General features: G+C 45.1%; 1 protein-coding gene across 1 annotated transcript; it reads right to left on the bottom strand.

Moving 5' to 3' along the window:
- Nucleotides 1-55: 55 nt before the first annotated feature.
- On the bottom strand, nt 56-13,114 carry ACAT2 (acetyl-CoA acetyltransferase 2; the record flags this gene model as incomplete). Its single annotated transcript, XM_079716749.1, has 8 exons — nt 56-237; nt 651-761; nt 1,342-1,496; nt 2,037-2,159; nt 3,347-3,490; nt 7,191-7,308; nt 9,277-9,458; nt 12,883-13,114. The coding sequence occupies 8 exons, from the start codon at nt 13,112-13,114 to the stop codon at nt 67-69; spliced, it is 1,236 nt and encodes a 411-aa protein (XP_079572875.1). The 3' UTR covers nt 56-66.
- Between the last annotated feature and the right edge of the window lie 6,665 nt (nt 13,115-19,779).

Genomic DNA, 19,779 nt, shown 5'->3' with positions numbered 1-19,779 from the left:
GTTTTATTAGTTTAAAAAGAAACGAGGTTCGAGCTTAGTTTAAGCACAATTAATTGTTAAGCGGTTTCATCCTCTCAGAACACACATGGCTATTCCCATCCCACCCCCGATGCACAGGGCAGCAACCCCACGATGTCCACCCTTGCGCTCCATCGTGTGTAACAGGGTAACAAGAATCCGGCAGCCAGATGCTCCAAGAGGATGGCCCAGGGCTATAGCTCCTCCTTCGGTGTTGACCTAAGGGGTAGATAAGATTTGTATCATTTTTCTCTGGACATAAAGTTAGAATCCCAAACTTGTCTTTTTCCTCTTAATGTCATACCGGTTAACTACCCTTTCAAATTCAGTTTTTAGTTCAAGTTGCTTAGGAAGTGATTTGTACCCTGTGACATCCATTCTGACTACCTTAGTTTAAGACTTAAAATACCCTCTTCTTGTGGGAAGTGAACTCATGCACACAAGTTTTTTTTGCCTTAGGAAGCAAGAAAATAAGTGAACTCCCGAGTCCCAACAGGAACTTAGCTAGTATCCACCCATTACTGTATGGCCAGTACCTGGGACACATCCTGTGTTTTGCCATTTACAATATTAAGATGGCATTGTGAATGTTCATTTGCAAGCTCTCTTCAGGACTACTTGCTCATGTTTACCTTCTCTGGGTTTAATCCAAGTTCTTTAGCTATTGCAACAGAGACGGCTGCAAAAGCTTCATTGATTTCGAATACGTCAACATCCTCCAGCGACCAACCTGCTTTTGCAACCTAAAGGAAAGGTTAATGCAAGAGAGGTCTAAAAACTCAAGTGGAACCATTCTTCGTTGTAGGTGTAGAAGCAGAATATACTGTATGATATTGAAGGATCTCTTGAAAATGCCACTTTGAGTTCCAAGTGGTAACATATTTTGCCTTGGTGACACCAATTCTAAAAGGTTTAAGGATAAAACACCCTTTGGAAATTCTGTGCTATCTTCAGATTTGAACCACTTAACACCTGTTACGTGTACGTGAGGTTATAGAGCAGAACTAGTTGCCCTATAAAGCAGATGATCCAAATGCTGGCTGCTCTTTGTGGGAGGGAAAGAACACTATAGATACACTTAAATGAGTAAGTTCATTTAAGGCACATGGGGGCATGTCTCCTTTTGAGACAATGCAGATGAAGCCTGATAGGAATAACTATGAAAATAAAATCAAGCTCAGTCTCGGCATTTTGGAGTGGGAAGGATCTGAGCGAAGGTTTGAAGGAGGTAGAAGTTAATCAGCATTTATGAGTTATTGGTCTGGTCCCAAAGGGGCTTTAGCAACAAAAAGGACAGGTGCTAACATTGGAAATTAAACTCACAGCTTGCTTTATTGCTGGAATTGGTCCTATTCCCATAATGGAAGGCTCCACACCCGCTTGTGACCAGGAAACTATCTGTGCTAGGGGTGTAAGCCCACGGTTATCAGCTTCTGACTTCTTCATAAGAACCACAGCTGCAGCACCATCATTTATTCCTGTAAAATATGAATGTCTTGATTTCCAAAACAGTGCTCAGTAAGTTAACATACCTGTGTCTACTTTATCCAACACCTGAAGACATGGGTTAAGTTAATACCTCTTGACAAGATGATGTAACAGACCACAGAACATTCCAATGGGATAAAGAGCGGAAAGATTAAAGCAGTGGGGGAGGGGAGATTAATGAAAAGAAATGGAAGAAATAGCCCAGACCTCCTAGGAGGTAATGGGAGTTCCTGGTTTTGGAAAAGGACAGAGGTGGTAGATAAAGTCTTGAGTTGCCTAATTTGCTTTTTCACTTGTGTGTCTCCTTAGGTTACTGCAAGGAAACCAAATCCATTTTTCAGTATATTGTACAGGTTAAGTCATAAATCTAAATATGAAGAAACAAATCAAAACTACATTTTTTCCTAAAGCAACTGAAACAAGGTTTTAGAATAATTTATATATAAATAACTGATGAAATTAAAAAGGTATTAACTTAGTAGACCTAGCAGAAGATAATACTCCCACACCTGCCCTTCAGAAAATCTAACCTGAAGCATTAGCTGGGGTGACTGTTCCTGTTCCATCCGTAAGGAAGCAAGGCTTTAGCTTAGACATGGCTTCCATGTTGCTCCCATGGCGAGGAAACTCATCTGTTTTAACTTCAGTAAGACCTGAGAAAAGGGAAAGTCATTACCCAAGATTAGTACAGTTCCTCAGACATGATATAGAAGGATTCACATGTGGAAGAAAAGGTTTTTATAATAATACTTTTATTCCAATAGGAAAGTACACCCTAGTACAAATGACTGTAAAGACATTTTATTAGCATTGTCTTCATGAGTGTTTTCCATATCCAGACAGCCCTTTCTGAGGAAGGCAGTTACAGGGACTTATTTGTATAAAAGGTGGCTAAGATTTGGGGTATATAGGTCTTGGCTGGTTACGACTGACTGGATCTAGGGTGTCAAAGCCAATCTCATAAAGGCTGGGCATAATCGATGTCAGTTATCGGTTAACAGAACTTGACTAGAGCGTTCCACATTAGAGAATAGCTAAGTGACCCCAAAAGATCCACCCTCAGATATGAAACGCACACAGAAGCAACAGGAAGTAATGGACATTTGCTTCGGAGGAGATTGAGCCTGTAGGCGGAGGAAGGTCGGCTGCTTTCTCCACAATTTCTCCTAAAACGCTCCATCTACACAGCCATGTGGAGACCCTGGGGGAAAAGTGTCTGGATGCTGACACAGCCTCCCATGTCTCCTTCCCCACCTCACGTTCAGATCTATCCTGAATATATCTTTTCTTTGCAACCTGAAAGACATAACTGAGACACGATGTATAAACATTCCTATGTTATTCTTTTGAATATTAATAATTTACTTATAAATAGCCCCGTTGATGTTTAAACCATTATGACTGGGCTTCCCTGGTGGCACAGTGGTTAAGAATCCCGCTGCCAATGCAGGAGACGGGTTTGAGCCCTGGTCCGGGAAGATCCCACATGCCACGGAGCAACTAAACCCATGTGCCACAACTACTGAGCCTGTGCTCTAGAGTCTGTGAGCGACAACTACTGAGCTCACGTGCCACAACTACTGAAGCCCGCCTGCCGCAACTACTGAGCCTGTGGTCTAGAGCCTGGGAGCCACAACTACTGAAGCCCGCATGCCTAGAGCCCGTGCTCCGCAAAGAGAGAAGCCACCACAATGAGAAGCCCGCGCACCGCAACAAAGAGTAGCCCCCGATCGCCGCAACTAGAGAAAGCCCATGCGCAGCAATGAAGACCCAACGTAGCCAAAAATATAAGTAAATACATTTATATATATAAAGACACCTTTATGACTTATATACCCACCTTTTTTAGAAGATACAAAAACTGGTACAATCTCTTTGTCAAAATGGCCAGCTTTCTGTGCACTCTCTGTCCTGTTCTGGGACACAACTGCAACCTTGTCCTGATCTTCTCTACTCACTTGCCATTTGTTGGCTACATTTTCAGCTGTGAAAGAAAAAAAGCAAACCCCGAACATTTTCAGGAACTGGCTTTTGGTAGCTCCAGTTTTTCACCTTTAAACAAGCCCTGAGGCCCAACGACGGCAGGCTCGCTGGTGGACTGAGGCAGTACTCTGCAGCCATCTTGCCTCCCACTGAATGTGGAAAGGCTGCAGTGATTCTAAAGAAGCCATTTCCTTTCTTTGCTTCCTTCTCGTTTCCTTTCTATACAATAACTTCTGGAAATTTCGTTTATGTGGCTTCACCAGTTCATATTTTTTGCCCCATTTGCTTTATCATTCTCTCTGAACCATTTGAGGGAAAGTTGTAGACACCATGCCCCTATATCTCTAAATTTTAATTTCAGTGTATATTTTCCCCCCACAAAGGCCATTTTCTTACACAACCACAGCTACCAAAATCAGGAAATTTAACATTGATAAAATACTATTATCTAATTCTTGGTCCATATTCAAGTTTCACCTATTGACCCAATGATGCCCTTTAGAGCTAATTTATTCAGTCCAGTAACATCCAATCCAGGATCACGCACTGCATTTCACTGTCAATCTCTTTAGTTTCTTTTTATTTGGAACACCTCCTTAGACTATCTTTGTGTTTCTTTCTTTTTTTTTTTTAAAGTTTACGATGTGTTATGTGAGGCTCAATAGTTCTAGGAAGCCATGTTTTTATTTTTATTTTATTTTTATTATTATTTTTTTGGCCACGCAGCATGTGGGAATCTTAGTTCCCCCACCAGGGATGGAACCCGCACCCTGCACTGGAAGCGAGGAGTCCCAACCACTGAACCGCCAGGGAAGTCCCTGTCTGTTTCTTAACCTTGATATTTCTGAAGGGCAGGGGCCAGTTCTTTTGTCAGATGTCACCAATTTGGGTTTGTTTGACTCCTGTTTCCTCAAGATTAGATTATGTGTGAAAGCACTGAATGATGATTATATACTATCTTCTCACTGAATCATTTATTTATTTATTTATGGCTGTGTTGGGTCCTCGTTGCTCTGCACTGGCTTTCTCTAGTTGCGGCGAGCGGGGGCTTCTCACTCTGGTGGCCTCTCTTTGTTGCAGAGCACAGGCTCTAGGCACACGGGCTTCAGTAGTTGTGGCACGAGGGCTCAGTAGTTGTGGCTCACGGGCTCTAGAGTGCAAGCTCAGTAGTTGTGGCACGTGGGCTTAGTTGCTCCACGGCATGTGGGATCTTCCCGGACCAGGGCTCAAACCCGTGTCCCCTGCATTGGCAGGGGGATTCTTAACCACTGCGCCACCAGGGAAGTCCCTCACTTAATCTTATCAGGATACAAGTGGGAGTTTATCTCAGGTGATGTTAGCTTTGCTCACTTGATTAAAGTAGTATCCACCATATTTCTACACTGTAAAGTTAGTGTAGTGTATTATGTGTGCAATAGCACTATATCTAAGAAAACAATGTACATACCTTAATTAAAAAATACCTCATTGCTGAAAAATGCTAACCATCATCTGAGCCTTCAGCAAGTTCTAGTAGTAACATCAAAGATCAAAGATCTTTCTGTTTCCTGCTTTGTCAAAATTGTTTTGGCTATTCTAGGTCCAGGCTTTTCATATCACCATAACAAATATAAAAATGAAAAAGTTGAAATATTGCAAAAATTACCAAAATGTGACCCAGAGACCTGAGGTGAGCAAATCCTGTTGGAAAAGCGGCACTGACAGACTTGCTTGACACAGGGTGGCCACAAACGTTCAATTTGTAAAAAACACAGTATCTGTGAAGCGCAACAGAAACTTGTTTGAAATTTGTTTCTAAGATAATTAGTTTGGGTCTAGAGTAGCCCTTACCCTGGGCCCACCCTGGGCCCTGCCCTAAACTGTGGCCTTTCTTAGATGTCAATGGAGTGTCCAGTGGCTTCAGTAAAGTCTCTACTGTTGTTGGTCAAAACTTCTATGTCCCCCAGCAATCTAAAATCTCCATTCAGGGACTTCTCTGGTGGTCCAGTGGTTAAGACACCAGGCTTCCACTGCAGGGGGCATGGGTTCAATCCCTGGTCGGGGAACTAAGATCTTGCATGCCACATGGAGCAGCCAAAAAAAAAAAAAAAAATCTCCATTCAATTTCCTAGAAGCTGTTTCTACTAGGCCTTGTAGAGTGTTGCCCTGAACATACATAGCTAAACATTTGGCCAGAGCCTTAAGGGGACCCTTACGCAGATTTCTGGAGCTCCTTTTTTCTCTCCAGTGCCCTGCCCCACAAACTTAGCCATCTGAGCCCCAAACTCTGATCTCTACCTCTCCAGTTCCTTGAAGCCACTTTTCCCCAGATAAAAAGTTTGGAAAGCACCCCCAGGTAGAAATCTAGTTATAGTGGGTCTTTCTCTTTTTTCAAGAAGCTCAGTTTTGCATGATTGTTGGCCAACGTTTGAAAACGGTTGATACATTCTGACCGGTCTTATACTTGTTTATAGTAGGAGGTCTAGTCTTTACTAATTACTACATCATGGCCTGAGCCATTATCTTTTTTTTTAAGCAACAGAAATTTATTTTCCCACAATTCAAGAGGATAGGCGTCCAAGATCAAGGCACCGGCAGCCTTGTTTTCTCCTGAGGGCCCTCTCCTTGGAAACCTTCTCACTATATCCTCTCATGGTCTTTCTTCTGTGCCCACATCTCTGGTATTTCTTCCTCTTTTGATAAGGATACAAGTCAGATTGAATTAGGGCCCAGGCTAAAAGCCTCATTTCAACTTAGTTACCCCTTAAAAGGCCCCACCTCCAAGTACAGGTCACATTCTGAGGTCCCAGGTGTTAGGGTTTCAACATAGGAATTTTGGAAGAACACAATTCAGTCCATGACACCTCGGAAAGGGCTGGGGAGCTAAATTTTTAATGACCGTCTCCGGTGATGTTGAGGCAGTTAGCTGGACTATGGCACTTTGAGAAACTCTGACACGTTAGGCCCTAGTACAGCACACATCGCCCGCGATGCCCAGCCGTCTCTGCTGCGGCTCTCAGTCCCACAGCGACAGAGACGCCCTGAACTTCTCACTGTCCCCGCATCTCCAAGCCCTCCCTCCCTTCCAGGCACTCGCAGGCACTGTTCCCTCTGCCTGGAACCTCGCCCTTTCCCTCCTTATCTTTTTCACAAGAATTCTTCTCACAGAACCAGAGCTGCTGCCAGGCATCTGATCAAGATGCTTAACCTCTCAGGGTTGGTTTCTTTAACTCAAAACTTAAAATGTTCTTAAGTTTTATATTTGTATGCAGTAAAGACAGGAGTTCTTTTGATCTTCCAGTTGCTTTGCCAGTACACCTACACCACAGGAGCCTTCTAGACAGATGAAGACCTGACTGCGTAGTGCAACAAAGACAGAGGTAGGTACCAGAAGTACTAGTTTATCTCTGATACTGCCTTTGCCACAAAGCCACTATTTGTGAGCTCTGTTCTGTCATATGGTAAAGTGAGAGTTTGATCCAGAAGAACTCTGAGGCACCTCCCACTACTAACATTCCCTGACAATCAAGGAGTCACAAAGGACAGAGGGAATACGTCCCCACTTCGGTTCATCAAATGGGAACTACCCCTGTCATCAGGGATACAAAATGATTAGGACACAGTCCCTGCCCTGAAAGAGGAAAGCACCTGCAAAGCCGATTATTATAGGATCTTTTTTAACCTTTTTACAGTTAGTATGTTTTCAGCCATGTTTGCCTTACCTGTAATGCCCATATGATAGCTGTGAAATGCATCTATAAGCCCATCACAGAGCATACTGTCAGTTAGTGGTGTGTCCCCCATCCGGACTCCTGTCCTCAAGTGAACCAAGTGAGGAGCCTGGAAACAATAAATACAAATAGATTAGGCTTGGTTGTAACTAGTCCTCTCCGTAGGATCCCACTCAAAACTATCCAGTGGGGCTTCCCTGGTGGCACAGTGGTTGAGAATCCACCTGCCAATTCAGGGGACACAGGTTCGAGCCCTGGTCCAGGAAGATCCCACATGCCATGGAGCAACTAAGCCTGTGCGCCACAGCTACTGAGCCCGTGTGCCACAACTACTGAAGCCTGCACGCCTAGAGCCTGTGCTCTACAACAAAAGAAGCCACCGCAATGAGAAGCCCACGCACTGCAACGAAGAGTAGCCCCCGCTCGCCGCAACTAGAGAAAGCCCATGCACAGCAATGAAGACCCAACACAGCCATAAATAAATAAATAAATAGTTATTTTTAAAAACCCAGAAAAGCTATCCAGTGATTCCTCAGCCTTCACCTAGTCCCCCTTGTGACGCTTCTCCGCTGTTCCAGTCCATGTTCCTCCCCACCCAGGGCCCAGGGCCTGAAGACCCCTGGAATCAACAGGCTACCCCACCCTTCCTACTCCTAGAGACCCACTGCTCTCCTCCCCACCCATTTCCAGCCTTCCGTCAAACAAACCTATGCATTCTGTGTCCTATTTCCTTAAAAAGCTCATTCTTTCCAAAAAAGCAACTAGTTACCTATTAAATGAAGAGCTCATCAAAGGGCTTAAGTGGTGGGAACAATGTGTTACTTATTTTGATGGGACACATAATGCCTACGCTGAGAATAATCAGGTTGCTTAATTAACTGATAGGGGGAGATTTCTCAGTAGGGGATCCTCCTAACTCCTACCAACTCAATAGCAGCTATCATAGAATGGAAAGACTTAAGAGTCAGACTTAAGACTTAAGACTCTATTGGAGTCCAGGCTCTGGGCCTCAGTTTCCTTACCTGTAAATTGGGAATAATACCAAGACTAAGGGCTGTTATGTCTGCATGTTTAAAAGCACAGCTATTAGTATGGTCCCATCAGAATCACTCTGATTATGTTTGCTACTTTCACCCTGCCTCCTCCAGAGCCTCAGCAAATGTGGGGCTGAATCGACCTCTGCCTGTGGGATCCCCAGGTGAGACCCTGAACTCCTGCAGGAAGCAGGGGATATATTTTTTCCTTTCCACCACTGTGCCGGTTTGAGGGATGGAACTTGGTGAAACTAATCCCACGTGGCAAGCCTACTGGAGAAAGGCACTACTCAGTGGTCCTCTTTTCCATGTTCTGCACTTACCAAAGGTCAACAAAATGTGGTCCCTGGAATACTCCTTGTCCTGTGCAGGAAGGTAAGTGGCATCATTTGTTTTCAACTTTTACTCACAATGAGAAAGAAATTTAAAGCGAAGGGTATCAACTGACTAATGTTACAGGCTTAATTCAGAAAATATTCTACGCTTCAGTAACATTTAATTTTATTTATTTATTTTATTTATTTATTTTTGGCCGCATTAGGTCTTCATTGCTGTGTGTGGGCTTTCTCTAGTTGCGGCGAGCGGGGGCTACTCTTCGTTGCAGTGCGTGGGCTTCACTAGTTGTGGTGCACGGGCTCTGTAGTTGTGGCTCACGGGCTCTAGAGCGCAGGCTCAGTAGTTGTGGTGCACGGGCTTAGCTGCTCCGTGGCATGTGGGATCTTCCTGGACCAGGGCTGGAACCCCTGTCCCCTGCACTGGCAGGCGGATTCTCAACCACTGCACCACCAGGGAAGCCCCAGTAACATTTTAGAAAAAAATATATTCTGTTCCAGTCACACTGGTTGATAGGCTTTTTCTTCAACCTGGATTTCCCATCCAATTTGAAGAATAATTAATAATCAGGCAGGGATCAAGGTTTAATGCGTTTTTCACTTGTTCCCTGTTTGGTTCCAGCTCTGATACCATCGGTCTACCCTGCTATGGCAGTGGACGAGAGTTTATCAGTGAGAGGTCGGCGAGAGCCATCTCTTCAGAGGCCTTACCTTGCTCATGTTTTCCATGCCTCCTGCGACCACAATGCTGGAGTCTCCTACCACTATGGACTGGGCTGCAAGGCACACGGCTTTTAGGCCTGACCCACAGATCATTTGGCAGCTCCATGCTGGAACAGAGTAGGGGATTCCGGCACCCACACTGGCTTTTCGAACAGGATTCTGCCCACAACCTGGAGGAAGGAACACAGAGGCCTCTCAGCAATCAAAGAGAAAGATAAAATGTTGGGATGAAGGTGAATGCAAAATCAGGAGATTGCCAGCTGGGTCTCCTGCCACTTCCCAGCCAAGCCAAGTCAAGTTCCCGGCAGAGGCAAAGACCTGTGTGGACCTCACACCCGTCCCAGTCTGAGCCTTCAGTACATATTATCTTGTGCTGTTCTACAGATATTTTATTAATATAAGCTTTCGGGGCTTCCCTGGCGGTCCAGTGGTTAAGACTCCACGCTTCCAATGCAGGGGGCACAGGTTCGATCCCTGGTCGGGGAACTAAGATCCCACATGCCATGTACCAAAAAATAAAGTGCAACAAAAAATTAAAAAATTTATGAACATAGGCTTTCTTCTCCACAAAGAAGCTATTAATACTGTAAGAAGGAACTGTCTTCCTGATCTTTCTCTAGGGCTTGAATAAGCACACACTCCCTTATAGACAGAGGGCAGAGCCTGGCCATTACTCCTGTTTCTAACTACGGTTATTTGCCTCCTCGATCACGGCGTAAGACACCTGGGCGGATACGAGAGTCACTTAAAAGAGGAAACCTCTGCTAAGAAGCACTTCCTTCCTTGCTTAATATCCATCACACCATGATTAACTGGTTACGTAACGAGATATGTACAAAATCAGAACTGACAATCCCTTTCTATAATTCAGCTGTGGGCACTTCCTTCAGGGAACGGGAAGAAATACATCACATACGTAAGTTAACCAAAGTGGCAGAGAAGGGGGTGGAGTGGGAAGTTTCAGATATCTTCAGTCGCCATTGTCTGTTACCAACAGGTCAGTGTTTATACAGTGGCCGCTCTATTGCAAATTTCAGGTACACCCATACCGAACACCTCTCCTCAGTGAGTTTGTTGGAAAAGAACTAGCAGATGGGTCACTGAGAAAAATTTAGAGATTATATTCATCACGGTGTTATTAATCTGGGATTAGGCTGGAAGCCTAAAATTTGAGATTGAAAATAGACGTAGGAAAAATTATTATTATTTTTAAATATTTATTTATTTATTTGGTTTAGTTGCAGCACGGGTCTTAGTTGCAGCACGTGGGATCTTCGTTATGGCATGCGGACTCTTTAGTTGCGGCATGTGGGATCTAGTTCTCTGACCAGGGATCAAACCCAGGCCCCCTGCATTGGGAGTGCGGAGTCTCCGCCACTGGACCACCAGGGAAGTCCCAGGAAAAATTATTTAAAAAACAGTATCAAAATGTTCTCGGGGACTTCCCTGGTGGCGCAGTGGTTAAGAATCTGCCTGCCAGTACGGGGGACACAGGTTTGAGCCCTGGTCCGGGAAGATCCCACATGCCGCGGAGCAACTAAGCCCGTGCGCCACAACAAGAGAAACCACCGCAATGAGAAGCCCGCGCACCGCAAAGAAGAGTAGCCCCCGCTCGCCGCGACTAGAGATAGCCCGCGCGCAGCAACGAAGACCCAACGCAGCCGAAAATAAATAAATGAATAAATAAATGTTCTCTGAATTAAATTCATCAGATACTAGTTAATAAAGAAGACATTAATATTATTTAAGGTTCCTGCTTTTTAAGCTACAATGAATTACATCTGTATTTAAGTAAACAAGTCCTTTATACACATTTTATGCATTTATTCATAATCCCCGTCTTCAGGTACTTAGCATAGTGCTGAACATAATAAACTAACGGTCTAGCATTGAGCAGAAAGGGAGGTCCACGAGGCTGGGGATTCCTATCTGGTATGAACACTGTTTCTCCGCAGCTCACAGAACAGTGCCTGGAGCGCAGCAGGTGCTCAGTAAGCATGAGTTATGTGACCCTGGAGGGCACCTGCGCAGGAGGCAGGACAGATGTGGGTTGAAGGCTGTGATCCTGGATAAGTTACTCAGTCTCTCAAACTTTCATTTACTCGTTCGTAAAATGGAGAGAACATGATCCAACAGACTTCCTCAGAGGATTAATGAAAGCACTAAACACAGGGCTTTTAAAGGCCCAGCACTTAGCAGGCCCTCAATAAACACAGCTATTATTTCTATTATAATTGTGTGGAGATACCACACAGGTGAGAGGTGAGGTGAGGTGAGATATGGAAGAGAAAACAGAAACCAGGAGTGGAGGATCCTATGGCAACAGAGTAAGTCTAAGTCGTGAGTCTGGGAAAAAGAAAGGAGGGAGTGGCCCAAAGGCAGCCACCTTTGGGCCACCAGTAAAGTTACTCATATGCTTTAAAGCCCTGGAGAGTCAGGAGGAAGTGGCGTGTTTCAACTTTAAGGCCGCCCAAAAGGACAAGGTGAGAAAGGAGAATTAGGAAGAGGAACTACAAAACTACAAAGTAAATGCACAGAAAAATGGGCCGGGTCTCAGATAAGGTAAGGACAAAAGTTGGCTGTAAGTGAGCGTGACCAATTATCACTAGGAGTAATTAGAATTTATGCTACTGAGTGAGCAGTGATACTAGTTTAGAAGAACTAATTAGGAACTGTCAGTGGTCGTGGGTCTGTGAACCTAGAGGGAATCAGAAGTGAGCTGGAACACTGGTGATTCACCTACGCCAGCCCTCCAGGGGTGATGCGCCCCTGTCTGGCAGCAACCCACCTTGCCGGCTCAGAAGTGAGCCCTATGCGGGCAAGGACTAACCTGTGTTGGAGCTCCATCCCCAGCACCTAGCACAGTGCAGGGCACAGAGGAACTCAATACATTTTTATTGAATGTGTGACACTTTAGGGAAATACGGAAGGCCCTGCATACTCTCCCATGTGTCAGGCTGACCCTGCTTCTAAAGAAAGAAAAGGCGGGCTTCCGTGGTGGCGCAGTGGTTAAGAATCCGCCTGCCAATGCAGGGGACACGGGTTCTAATCCCTGGTCCGGGAAGATCCCACATGCCGCGGAGCAACTAAGCCCGTGCGCCACAGCTACTGAGCCTGTGCTCTAGAGCCCACAAGCCACAACTACTGAAGCCCACGCGCCTAGAGCCCGTGCTCCGCAACAAGAGAAGCCACTGCAATGAGAAGATAACGCACCGCAACGAAGAGCAGCCCCTGCTCGCCGCAACTAGAGAAAGCCCATGCACCGCAATGAAGACCCAGTGCAACCAAAAATAAATAAATAAATAAATTTATATTAAAAAAAAAAAAAAAAGAAAGAAAAGGCAGTGGAGGACGGTGATCTAGGATCATGTAGGAAAAGTATATTAAAGACGCTTAGTGTTAAGCTGGAGAGAAGCTACTGTTGGGGCTTGACAGAGGGGCGACAGGAGGTATTCTAACAGAGGGAACTCCGTAAGCAGATGTACGGAGGCAAGAACACAAGCCTCTGAGTGTTGGTGGGGGGCCGGGGGAGGGGAGGCTTAATGGGCTGCTTCCAACAACCTGACCTCTCTGCTGGGGTCACTGTGGAGTTACCTGCTGCCAAAACGTGTCCAAATATGACCTCTGATACATCTTCGGGAGCCACAGCGGCCCTTTTCAGGACCTCTCTGATGACAGTTGAGCCCAGGTCATAGACAGGAACGGTGGATAAGGCACCATTGAAGGAGCCTGGAACAGAGGGAAGGCGAGGGCGATGGAGAGCGCGCCCAGGGCGGCGGGGGACCGGCGGCCCGGTGCTTTCCCCCTGCGCAGGCGCCCACCGCATCTCGTCTGGGCACAGAGAGGAGCGTGGGTGCCTCTCAGCAGCCGAACCCCGGGGAGGCGGCCCCCAGGCCGTGCGGGGAAGCCAAGGACCCGCGAGAAACCTACACATCCACTCCCCAAATCCCAGCGGATGGGCACGGCCCACGCTTTCCTAACAAGAGGGGTCCACACTCCCGCGAGTCCAGGGCCTTTGAAATCTATACAACACTAAGGACATTTGGGCAATTCTCTGTAATCCATCCTCCTTTGACTAACGCAACATCTGCCCAGCACCCTGGCGCCCACCACCCAGCGGCCCCGCCCCTGAGGCCACAGGGCTGAGGTGGCGTCTCCTGAGGCTGGCCAATCAGGGGCCTCCCCAGCCAATGGGAGAGCCGGGAGGCGCAGTGGCCCTACCCAAGAATCCAATCAGAACACTCGGAGTGGAGTGGACCTCACCGCGCGAGGAGGGGGCGGGGAAGGCAGGCGGGCCAAGGAAGGCGCGAGGCGCCGGGTGCCGAGGGTCCCGGAGGTCCCGGGGGTCCCCGCGACCGGGCCGAGCTCGCGGCTCAAACCCCACGCCGGGTCCGCCGACCACTCACCTATGATGGTCCGCGCCGCCGAGACGATAACCACGGGGTCTGAGTCGGCACTCATCCTGCCGCACTACTGCCTCTCGAGCTACGGTTGGCCCAGTGCAACCGGCTAGTGAGCAAGACCCAGCCCCGCCTCTGATATGCCGCGCTGGGGGCGGAGCCTCAGGCAGCCCCGCCCACCGCCTCCTCGGGCGCCGGTGCGCAGGCGCGAGGGCGGAGCTGGGCCGGGCCGGGGGCGGGACTGTGGAGTCCGGACTCACAGGCGCGCATCCCACCAGCAGTTCAGACGTTTATCTGACCCCGGTGTCGTCGTTTCTGTCTTGACGTTTTTGTTTTGGGGGGATAAGGTTGTCTTTTTTGAATTTAATGTTTTTGGAGTCAGTGAAAAGTGGGGTGACCAGAGTATCCCGCGCTCAGCCGGGGCTCTCGATCTCGGCAGCGAGAATTAGGTGCGAATCCTCCCAACTGCGGGCCATTCTCTTTCTGTGCTTTTGCTCTCGTGGCTTTTAAAGTTCCCCTTTGTTTTGCCTGGGCGCCAATAATCAGTCATTCGTTTACTTGGGGGTTAACTTGGTTCTCTGTGCAAACAGTGGGAGGAGTCCGTACCCTTCCGTGGGGCTGGCCACACTTGCCAAGTTCTTGTACTGGAAGATCAGCTGTAGCGACGAGTGTGTGAGAGCCAGAGAGCCTCAGTGTCTCACAGATAAAAGGATTTCCTCCGGTTGACTGCGGACAATCTGGAAGGCGAGGAGCATGTAATCACAGGTTGGAGGACTCTTCTGCTTAAAACCTTTTCCAACTTCATATCCCCTACTGGGCAAAGTTCAAAATCTTTCAGAGTTCTCTATAGGAAGCTCAATACCTGGCCCACTTGGCAGCCTCAGCTCTGGCTGTTTCCCCCTGGACACGCCCCACGATCTAGTCTTCCAGAGAGAGGTTTGCTTTGTCTGATTCTCTTTAGCCCCTGGGACAGAGTTGGACACACAGTAGGGACTTAATACTTACCACATAGACGTTAATGTATTTTCATATTATCCAAGAACTTTAACCATCCCCAAGGGCTGCATATAGAGAGGTTGGAGTTTGCCATAGATACGGAGTTTTACAAATATTTGAGTAATAATTAAGATTGGACAATCATTAATTGTCAATATTGACAAGATGTATTTGAGTAAAGGGTAAGTACTTGGGTGGGGTAATCAGTGATGGCTGGAATTTCAAAGCTGAATAGACTTATTCTGTTTAAACCATTAAAAAAAATAGACTTGATATTTTTCACCGCTTTCCATAAACCCAGTTATAGTGATTGATTCCTAACATTCATTTTACTCCAAAGAATTAGTCTTAGCCCTGGCCAGTGGTTTCAGAATGTCCACATGACCTAATCTTGGCCACAAAAATGTGAAGGGGAACTTGCTCGGTGGCTCTAGGAAACGTATTCTTACTTCTAAGAGATACAAAGATGGATCCTTTTTCCCTCTGGACATTGTGGTGTCTGGGTGTGATACCTGGAACTGCTGCACCCACCTTTTGAGCCAGCATGATTGCAAGGCCAACACACTGAGGACAGCAGAACAGAGCTGGAAAGAACTCTGGCCTTTTGAGGACATCTTCGAGACCAATCTAGAATCCACTCAACCTCTGATCTTCCAACTATGTGAGACAAATTTTCCTTCTTGCTTAAGCCAGCCTGCGTTAGGTATTGTTCTGTTAAATGTAACTGAAAGCATCCTCATTCATCCATTTCCTGGTAGAAAGCTGAGATTTTCAGATGTTTGGTGAATCAAAGAGAATAGGCTAACATGCTAGGAAGGAAGGAGTTTCTCGGCGGGCAGTGCAGCGTGTTGAGAACACTGGAGCAAGAGAACTTACTTACAGGGATGTGGAGGGAAGACTGTCGACAAGACTGGGGAATCCTTCTGAAGAGCTTTCAAGTAGACTGAAAACTCATTAGGGCCGGGGAACCACCATGAAGACTTTGCAGAGTTACGCAGATGGGCCAGATAAACCAGAGAAGATAACTAGAGCATAGCCCCTGTGGTGAAGGAAATGCTTGGATAATGGTGGTCAGGAGAAATCCTTAGGGTCTGGAGTAGTGATAGAATCAGCAGTCTTCTGTCTGGAATGTGTTACCTGTTCCGGAACATGAGTCTCCAAGGAACTTAAAACTTGTCACTCGACTTCATGCTGTATCTCAGTGTCCCCTTACATCTCTGGCCACTCTTCAGTCTCCTTTGTGGGCTTACTTTGCCCCTGAATATATTCCCCATGGTTCTTCCTCTGCACGGGCATCCTGGGTAACACCAGTCTCTCCCATGGCTTCAGTGATCACCTCTATGCTGACAGCTCCAAAGTCTCTCTCTCTCCTGATTGTCTCCCGAGCAAACAGACCCTCTCTAGTAAAATTTTCACATCGAAGCCAAACCCATCGTATCCACCTCTTCAAGCCTTTGTTTTTTCTCTGTTCAAATCTCAGTTTCTTCTGTTAACCAGCCTACCATGTGGCACTCTACTTGGACCTCTCTTCCTCCAGGAAGCCTTCCTGTCTCCTGCATTTGATGCCTCTTAGCATGTTCTACATATCCTTCTACTTACCACGTTAAAATTCCTAGTTTCATGTGTCTCGTCTACTAGACTCTGTAAGCTTTGCAAAGTGATCTTGTTCTACTGCCCTATGCAGAGCTCCTAGCACATTATAATTAGAGGAATGAATGCTAATATATTCTTTATGCCCAACGCCTTACACACCTGAATGACTATGACTGTATTCTTCTGGATGCAAGAAATGTATTCACTTGTTTCTTACCTGGAGGCTCCATTTAGAACCAACCTAACGGCAAAAGCTGAAAAGACAATTGCTTGCTTTTGGTGAGTGGCTGCTCAGCACCTGGCCTCGAGGGAGTCCTCGTACCTATTCCAAGCTACATATGGGCCAGATAGGGACTCAGAATAAAGAAGAGGTGAAAGAGGGGGACAGTCCTTTTAAAAATTACATCTCCCTCATGATCCAGCTTCAAGGGGAATGAAATGACATTGCCCAGCGTTGTAAGAAGTGTTCACTATAATCAAGGAATAGATGAGCTCCCAAGGAAGTGTCATCAGAGAAGAGCAGGCAATGATTGGGGGACAAACCACTATTAGTGAGAAATAAGGAGCATCTGAGAGAAAATGGTCAGAAAGAATGGCTTTGCACTATGTTTGCAAAAGTGTCCCAGAAACTAGAGTGCTCAGTTGCATCAAATACAGCTGAGAGGCCAGGAGAACTAAAGTCTAGTGAGCCCTGTGTAACAAGCACTTGTACGTATCTTTCTCATTAAAATGGCCCCGGCAGTCAGTATCCACTGAATCTTATGTGAAAAGACGGGAACTGGTACATCGTCTAACAGTGCCAGACATTATTAGAACTAGTCCCAATCCTTTTGTCCACAAACTGGTATAGTTTCCTTCAAGGGCTAAATTGACCACTTCTGAGAGATTATGCTTACCTAAACCCTCTTACCTTAGCGAGCTAGCATCTTGAGCTATGTACGTGGAATCTTTGTAATCTGCATTTTTTCCATCACTGCATTGCCATTTCGTGATTTTCTTATCGTTTAACTTAGCACAGCAACTGTCCAGACGGCTTGTGAGATGTCATCCTTAGAAGCTCACGTACATTTTTCCCTCCTGCTCAAGATGAAGGGAGGCAGAATGGCGCAGTGTCCAGAGTCAGCTCTTGGCACCTGGCCTGGTTCAGCTGCCAGCTTTGAGTTGGTATTGTCCAGGGAGCTTTAATGACAGCACCCTGGAGGGCAGCTCCAACGTTTACCAACCGTTTGCTTTTTATGTAACCCTTTTAAGTGCATTTCCTATTCTGTATGTGGGGATAACAAGTGCCTGTTTCATGGGGTGATGATAAAAATGATTATGCATATAAAATACCTGTCAGTTTCCAGCATGTAGGTACTCAACAGACGTCAAAAAACGTTAAGGCATTTTTTTGCTACCTTCACAGCAAACTGAAATAATGCTCAAGTAGAGACATTGGAACTTTCTTATAATCTTGGGCTTTATCCAAGTTGACTGCCCATAAAATTACCCCTTTGGCAGTACTCAGCAAGCTTTCTGCCAAAAGCTGCATTTCTCCATTTCCAGGATTCATCAAAAGAATGCTTAGGCACTTGCACTTGTCCAGCGTAAGGAGTAACAGACACACTTGTAACTCAGGAATGCAAGTAAATACAGGCAGCTTTTCACTCTTCCATCAAAGATATTACAATCCATTCAATTAAAGCTACTGTCTTTTATCCTTCGGTGGGAACTACCCAAACAATAAAAATGTATATTTGGAGTAGTGTGACCTAGGCAGTTTGTGATCAGGACTGGAACTTCACTTCAAGACAACAGTACTGGCGAACATCTACTAGCAGTCACTACGTGCTTGGCACTGTTGTGAGGCTTCACACGTATTAACTTATTGCTCTTTACACGGCAAAACTTGACCCACAGAGAGAAAGTAGTTTGCCCAAGCCATGAGGTAGACACACGGTAAAGCCAGGATCCAAACCCAATCTAGGTCACTCTCTCAACCTAGATTAGGATTTACCACCTCTTTTATTATAGTCATACCAGCAAATAAAGCATCCAATTCCAGAAATGAAGAATCCTGACTCTGCACAGCCTTAAGTCCTCTCTGCCCAGGTCATTCATCCATTAATGCAGATTCAACAGAAATCTGAAAATTGGTAATGACACATAACAGGCCTATTAGTCATAAAATTTTATCACCAGTTGAATAATTTTTTTGCACACACCAATGATTACATAACACCAAAAGGAAGAGAAATTCCATCTTTGTTTAAATTGAGCAAGTTAACAGGTATATACATACCAAAAACTAAAGCTAAAGCCCACGGTACTTAATAAAACCAAGGGAGTATTTAGTATTTTAGTACACACCAAAATGTTTATAAGCAAATTTAGTTAAAATTGTGTAGCATCTTTTTATCTGAAGACTGCACAAAAGGTTAATCAAAAGGTAAGAAGTGCAGTATTTTACATACACCATGAAGACCAAATACACTTGTATGCCAGTTAAACAAGCAGAAACATAGGAGTTATTTTCAAGTAAGTTGTACCTCAGTTTCAAATGTCATTATCTCCACTTTTGAGGTTCCCTGGTTATATTACAAGTAATATCTAAAATGAGAAAATATTTTGCTTTCAGCAAAAATCGTATTTCATCTCCACCACATATGTGAAAAGTTATTCTAAAGCCATTCAATTCCATAGACCTTGATTCTTAATGTTTAACATGACAGGAAAAGAAGCAAACTTTATCTCTTTAAAACATTTCACCTTCATTCTAACACCCTACACCCTTACTATGTAACATTAGCAGATATTATTAGTACAAATCAGTAGAAGTGGCCAATATTTTAACACAAACATCACTGACTACAGAGATACCTAATTACCTGAAATCATTTCACAAAAACAAAGTCTACTTTTTCAATTAAAACCTAACAAATACTTAGGTGACTATTTTCTTCTTTATATTTTTTGTATTTTCAAGTATTTTAACAATTATTTTTACAAGTCAGGAAAAAACATTAAAGTGTAGTCCTAAACTCCAAGTTCATTTTCCAAAACAAGGGATAAATTAAAAAAAAATTAAGTTCACAATTAAATTTATGCATGGACTTAAGTTTCACCTTTGTGGTATGTTGAAGAATAATGAGTAGACATTCAGCAAGCCAATGAAAAGAAATGACAAACGCTAAACACACATAAAGAAACAAAAAACAACTAATGTACGGAGTTACAATAAAAATCTTTATTTAAGTTTGGTCAGTACAGGTAAGATATACTGGAGTCACAGAGCAATATGCATTAACAGGATACAACAGTTCATAAAAACTGAGTAACTATGCACACAAAATTCTTAAACATTCAGTCACCTAAAGAGAAAATGCACAGATGTATGGTGGAAAAAACTGTATCTAACACTGAAACTACTATAGGACTCCTTCAACAAGTCCAACTTTCAGTGATAAAACTACTGTACTGGGCAGACCTGGCAGTCATAAACCCACATCTACGCTAACAAGTC

Source organism: Hyperoodon ampullatus (genome assembly GCF_949752795.1).
Source record: "Hyperoodon ampullatus genome assembly, chromosome: 12".
NCBI classification, from domain to species: Eukaryota; Metazoa; Chordata; class Mammalia; order Artiodactyla; family Ziphiidae; genus Hyperoodon; species Hyperoodon ampullatus.
The sequence above is the reverse complement of the archived record's forward strand: the minus strand, read 5'-3'. Positions and strand labels throughout refer to the sequence as shown.